The following is a 7,020-nucleotide window of genomic DNA, read 5'->3' on the forward strand; positions in this document are numbered from 1 at the left end:
AGGAAAAATATATCCATAGCTCGGCCCGTACGCCGGCCAAACATATCCATAGCTCAGCTCGTATGCCGGCAAATCATATCCATAGCTCGACCTGTACACCAGAAAAACATATCCATAGCTCAGCCCGTACGCCAGAAAATCATATAAAATTCTCGGCTCGTACGCCGATTTTTCATTATAAAAAGCCATAATATTATCATGTTCCTAGAAAACAGTAATTCATCATAATTTCTACTAATGCCACAAAAAATGGGTATTATATATGTTCTAAACATATCATCATTTTTTACAGTATTTTCCAACATAATGCATAATCATATATATATATATATATATATATATATATATATATATAAACATATATTTCCCTGAAATCAAATACTATAAAATTATGCTTATTTTTCATAAAACATCTAACTTAGTTTATCCCCTTGCCTGATTCCTGAAGAGCTCCTAAGAAAACAGTCTTGCACCCACAGGTTTCCTCATTCAACACCCTGAAAATGATATTTCCCAAAACTAAACTTCAGTATTTCTACATGTACTACGCTTCCTACAACTATCAGGAAGTCAAATATTGCATAAAAGACCTTATCCTGAATTTGTGATGAATTTCAACTTCACCCCACCAACGATCTGCTCCGGTAGACTTCGAGAGAACTTTCTTAAGAGTGTCGTGGTGGCCTCAGATCGTCAATCCGGCGTCTAATGGGGCCGAAATTGAAGAGAGAGGAGGGAGGAACCGTAGAAGAGAGAGAGAGAGAGAGAGAGAGAGAGAGAGAGAACTTTTGCTGAATTTTCTGTGTAAAAATCTGAGTTTAGGGCTATTTATACTATGGGCTTCGTCGACGAGCCACGTCATTTCATCGACGAGGTCAAGAAGGAGGTTCATCAACAAACACCGTCTCCTCATCGACGAAATTCAATACTTGGAAAATAGCCTCTCGGTTTCTTCTCGTCAACGAGACGCGACTTCGTCGATGAGATCCTCATATACCCTCGTCAACGAATCCCCTGTGTTCGTCGACGAGGCCCTGATTAAATTTCTTGGGTTATTACATGTTATGTGGTGTAAGGCATGTACTTGATCTACGGAAGAATGTGATATCATTGGGTGCTTTGGATTGTAATAGGTATAGTTACAAGTCTAAAAGTGGGACAATGGAGGTGTGTAAAGGCATCTTGATGGTGATGAAGGGACAAAGGTTAACAGGAAGTCTCTATTCACTGCTGGGTAACACAGTTGTAGGTGGAGTTGCAATTGAAAGTTCAGAGTCAAATGATACTGTTTTGCGTAAAACAACCACACACAAAATGGAGGGTTGTTTTAACTACATTGTTTTGGGTATTTGGAGACCAGTGAGGGTACCATCATGGGTTGGACATGGATACTTCATGAGTTTATTACGAAAGGTCTGGGGGTACCTCATATTGTACAAGTTGGAGATGTTTGCTAGGTGTAATTGGTGGCTGAGGTGGAATATCAAACTAGGAGAGAGTTCATCTGGTTAGACATTGGAGATGAGTATTCTTAAGTTCAAGGAGTTTTGAAAGCATGGCAGATTGTGTTGTGATTTGATTCCCACCAAATAGTGGGTCTCCGGAGTTTTGCCTTGCATCTTTTCTTTAAGTCTCTGTCTTGTATGCTCACCTAAACTTCTGGTTTAGATCTATTTTGAATTTATCTTGTGGCACATGATTTAATGTAAAAATGTTATTGAAAACCTTAATTTGAAAAATATTGTTTTGCCACAAGTTCGTTGGATTTGTCATATGATCCTTGCTTTAAATTTACTTAATTTCTCTGGATTTATATGGTTGTGTTGATTTTTTTGGTCATACTTTGTGTTGTGCTTAAATGCTTAACCAGGAAAATGTTGCTTGCTTGCATTAAATTAAAGTTTTCTTTTCAGCAAGCAACCCCCAGTACTGTTTGCAAACATCAAAGGGGATATATTTTTATGCATACATATATATATATATATATATATATATATATATTTATAAATGCAAGAATTGAACTTATATAGAATATTTCTATATCTTGCTTGTGTGCTTTATGTTTCATGATTGTGCTTGTATTGTTTTAAAATTTTATGTCATAAAATTATATTATTTATAAATTTTTTTAGGGTGTTGAATAACTGGTTCGTGCATCGTTCATGAAATGCATGTGAACTTGTTAGATCATGTTTATGTTCAAACCTATTTTTTCATTTGCCGCATGCTTTTTAAATTCCAATCTTTGCGGGGTTTTACCTTGTGCTTAAATTGAAATGGTTTGTGTATATTTTTGATTTGTCCTTGTTCATCATGTCATTTTAAATTTGAATGACCAGTTAAACTGTTATGTGTGCTTCATTGCTCTATTTTTAACAGTTATAGATTTTTTATGTCCAAATCTTATACTAAAAAGAATGAGAGTTTTATAAGTAAGATAAAAAAAATTTATTTTCAAAAGGTGGGAGTTCTCTTTGCCAAGCCTGTTTTAAATGATAAACTATGCCTGAACATTACTGTTTATATCTTCTATGCATATTGTTGGGGGGAGCCTTTTTAGGTTGTACCCATTTTTTTTTTTGTTGATCAAAATGGGTAAATATATTGATCAACTGAAAAATATACAACAACCCTAGACATATCCAGGACAGAAGGGCTACAATGAGATCACTCAACATGCAATTCCAAACAATACATCAAACCCGCATACCTAGGGGCCATGGATGGCCACTCCTAATAGCCTACTTACATGTCATGAAATATCAAACTAAGTACATGTCAAATTTATCAAAAACCGCCCTATAGGTGTGTTTCTGGATCACTTTAACTAATTCTCTATGGGGGATTACAATACTTTCAAATCTTTTTCTGTTCCTAAAATGCCAAATACAGTACACGGTAGCAGCAAGTCCAATTCTTTTTCCTGCAGAATGCACTCCATTCCCCTTAGCCTCTTTATGAAGCCATTTCACAGCTGCCTTGATTGTGGACATGGCTTTTCTAATTCCTAACCATTTTCTTATTCTACTCCAAATTTCAGCCGAGAACTTACATTTGAAGAAGAGGTGCTCAAGTGTTTCCCTGCTTTCATCACAAAATGTACATCCTTGATCAATCCCTTCAACTTGAATTTTGTCACAAGTTGGTAGCTTCTCCTTCAGGCCGAGCCATAAGCAAAAAACATGCTTTGGGGTAGACCCATTGTACCATACTTCTTTAAAACAAGGTACTTTATAATTTTTCTCTCTCCATAAATCATACCACATGTGTGAATTGTTTTGCATTTTATTCAACATTTCCACAACTGCCTCTACTCCCCCTGCAACCTGAACTAGTTGATTTTTAATCTCAACCACCCTCTTAAATAAAGGAGAGTGTTCTTTCCTGGCAGCAGCATACCAGATTTCAGTGTCATTTAGGTACACCTGATGGATCCATTTAGTCCATAAGCTGTCCTTCTTCGCATGAACATTCTATAAAGCTTTTGTTAGTAGGGCTTTGTTCTAGGTCTTTAGGTCAAAAATCCCCAAACCACCTTCTTCTTTCTGTAGGCAAATATCCTTCCAGGTAGCCAAAGGTTTTCTCCTGCCCCCCCCCCAATGCAAATACCCTACATAGTTTGATAATTTGGTTTAACAAATTAAGGGGAATGGGGAAAATTGCGAGCCAGAAACACTCTAAGCCTTGAATGATTGAGTTTATTATCTCAAGCTTCCCAACATAGGATAATAATGTATGCCCAGGCCAGCCCTTAATCAACCCAGCAATGCGATCAATCAGTGGTTTATAGTGAGCTGCATTTAATCTTGATGACATTAGGGGGATGCCCAGGTATCTGAAGGGGAACACCCCTTCTTTAATCCCAGTCTGATTGATAACCTCTTCAAGATCATTAGCCTTCATTCTAGTCTGAAATAAGTTAGACTTCAGGCAGTTTGCAGAGAGACCAGAGCATTGAGCAAACTCCTTCAGGCAGTCCATTAAATACTTTACAGACACAACATCACCTCCGGAGAATAGCATCAGATCATCGGCAAATACTAAGTGTGTAACGACCTGCTTAATTGACATGTTTTTTTTTATACCATGATAACCTACATGCTTTGATACCATATAGGGGGTAAACCCAATCATTAACCTAAGCAGCAAGAATCATAAATCATATAAACATAACCATAAATCATTTTATACAATACCAGAGTCCTGAAATGTTTCCCAAAATATACAAATATAACTGTATCCCCAAAATACCCTCAACCATGCTAAGGCTATACAAAAATACTCTCACAATACTCACTTTACTGTCAGGGCAGTACTGAAGCCCTTCTATCTGCGAGCCTGGTCTGCTTGCCTACCTGGATCACCTGAAAAATGGTTCAACACTGGGATGAGCCAATGCTCAGTAAGACGAAATATGCTATTACTAGTGTGTGGCAAGTGAACTACAATATCATGAAAATTTGTTTTCATATAAACATGTATAACTGAATATATAAATACAGTATAAGTAATAAAATTCACCCCATTTCCATGTTGCTTAACATAATAGTATCGTAGGTTACTATTCAAAATACTTCTATTATACATAAGTATGTTCCCTGTTTCTGTAAATCTGTACATACGTAATAGTAACTGAAAACTTTCCTTGTGGATAACTGTGTGTCATGATTTAACCCCTCATGACAGAGTTGTGCGGCCCATAGGAGGGATTTACCTTGACTGCCAACCAGGAATAAATCACTATACTCCATCGGTCTGATCTGCCCACCTCAACCTATATTTGATGGGGAGTCTGTCCACGTCAAGGGCCTAGGTGATCGACCTACTACCACGTATTATCTAAATAGGTAGTTGCACCCATAACATAACATAATATCTGTAGTAACGGTACCGTACTCTGTAACTGCATAGTCCAACAGGGTCTGATACTATATAATATATTCTATATACAACTATATGATTTACCATGATTCTGAAATAACTGTAATAACCATGATTCTGCATAAACTGTAACTGTAATCCATACGTCATAATACTGAGAGTTGTATAAACATAACACTGAAACTACATAATTATAATACTGAAATTTGTATAATCATGGTGCTGAGATTTGTATAATCATGGTACTAAAATTCGTAAAATCATGGTACTGAAATTCGTAAAATCATGATACTGAAATTCGTAAAATATATCCCCGTACTATATTCATATTCTCAAGCCACACCATACTTTAATACATAATATACATAATTTAATAAACTGTATAATATTTTATAATTACCTAGCATAGCATATTTTCCTTACCTGACTATTGGAAAGCCCCTATGGTATACTGGCCTAACACCTGCAGGCCCTCCTACATAACACCCTGAAAACAACGTTTTCCAGAACAAAATATTAGTATTTCTTTACCTACATCATTTCCTATAACTGTCATAAGGCCAAAAATGGACTAAAAGGCCTTACCCTGAATTTGGGATGAATTCCAACTCGATCCCACCAACGATCCGTCCTAGAAAACTTGAAGAGAACTCCGCCAGAAATGTCGTGGTGGCTTCAGATCTTCGATTCGGAGAGGAATAGGCCCTGAAATGAAGAGAGAAGTGAGAGAGGGACGTAGAGAGAGAGAGGAGAGAGAGAGCGGCGATGAAAATGGATAAAAATCTAGTTTTTAGCTATTTATAGAGCCAGATTCGTCGACGAGACACATCACCTCATTGACGAATACTTTAGTAAATTCATTGATGACTCCCTGTATTCGTCGACGAAATTCAGAGTAGCCTAAATTCGCCTCTTGGTATTTTCTCGTCGACGAACCCCTGTATTCGTTGACGAATTCTGGCAATTTCTTGAAATTACTATATTCTCCAAAATGCAATGTTGTCGAGGAAGTCTACTGCCTCCTCCTGTTCCTGTTTCCATTTTCCTCCCTTTTTATTATTTAAATAATACCATTCTTCGGGTCACTACAAAGTGAGTAATCTTCAACTCTGCACATTTAGGATGAAATTTAAATTTAAATTTACCCTCTAGAGATTTTAGAAGTCTTAACAGGTACTCAACACAGATTACAAATAGAAGAGGGGACAAAGGGTCCCTCTATCTCAGACCCTTTTTTCCTTTGAAGAAGCCTTTCAACCTTCCATTTACTGAGACAGAGTAAGAGGCAGTAGAAACACACTCCAGAATCCATGAAACCATTCTTTCTGGGAAATTTAGATTCTTCATCATGTCCTCCAAGAAAGCCCAAGAGACAGAGTCATAGGCCTTTTTTAGATCAATCTTCAACAGGCATTTTGGAGACATCCTCTTCTTGCTGTATCCTCTAATCAATTCCTGAACTAGATAGATGTTTTCAACCATATTCCTCCCTTTGACAAAAGCTGCTTGAGCAGGACTAATCAGATCTTCCAAGCAAGGTTTAATTCTCCCTGCAATAATTTTAGCAATCACTTTATACAAAACATTACAGTAAGAGATTGGACGACAATCATTAACAGAGTTAGCATGATTTGTCTTAGGGATAAGACCAATGCTTGTGTGATTTATCTGCTTTAGTAGACTGCCGTTACAGAAGAATTCCTGTACTATTTGGAAAAAATCATGGCCAATGGTACTCCAAGCTTTCTTAAAAAAATCTGCAGAAAACCCATTAGGCCTAGGAGACTTGTACCCATTTTACTCTTATGTGTTTGTCATCATCAAAAAGGGGGAGATTGTTGGCTTTTTGAATCTGATCTATGTTTTGATGCTGACAAACACAAGTGTCTTTTATGTGTGTATTTTAGTGCTAAACATGTATAATTTAGGTCACACATAAGATCAAGGGAACATGGAAGCCAAGCCAGGTCTTAAAGTTCATATTTGGCGTATTCCATGGAGTTAAAGAGTAAACAAGAAAGAAGAAGACATTTGTGTTTTATTTGTATTGCATTTATTTTTATATTTTGGTCTGTAATAAATGCATGCATCTGCATGATATGAACTGTTTGCTCAGACATGATCGTAGAGAGACCTTAG

At 36.8% G+C, this 7,020-nt stretch overlaps 1 protein-coding gene across 1 annotated transcript; it reads right to left on the reverse strand.

The window, feature by feature from the left end:
* Positions 1-2,762: 2,762 nt before the first annotated feature.
* LOC131145916 (uncharacterized) lies at positions 2,763-4,071 on the reverse strand. The gene is made up of 2 exons (XM_058095092.1): positions 3,761-4,071; positions 2,763-3,384 (listed from the first exon to the last, which is right to left on the reverse strand). Exons 1-2 carry the CDS (start codon positions 4,069-4,071, stop codon positions 2,763-2,765), a joined length of 933 nt encoding a protein of 310 aa, XP_057951075.1.
* Positions 4,072-7,020: the final 2,949 nt, after the last annotated feature.

Source organism: Malania oleifera, chromosome 13 (genome assembly GCF_029873635.1).
Source record: "Malania oleifera isolate guangnan ecotype guangnan chromosome 13, ASM2987363v1, whole genome shotgun sequence".
Classification (NCBI taxonomy): domain Eukaryota; kingdom Viridiplantae; phylum Streptophyta; class Magnoliopsida; order Santalales; family Ximeniaceae; genus Malania; species Malania oleifera.

Bases quoted from the DNA above. Each gene is read 5' to 3' on its own strand.
- LOC131145916 (XM_058095092.1), bottom strand. From the start codon at position 4,071: ATGTCAATTAAGCAGGTCGTTACACACTTAGTATTTGCCGATGATCTG. The intron at 3,385-3,760 runs GTTGATTAAGGG...TGCTGCTGCCAG, and splicing joins CTGATTGATCGCATTGCTGG to GAAAGAACACTCTCCTTTAT.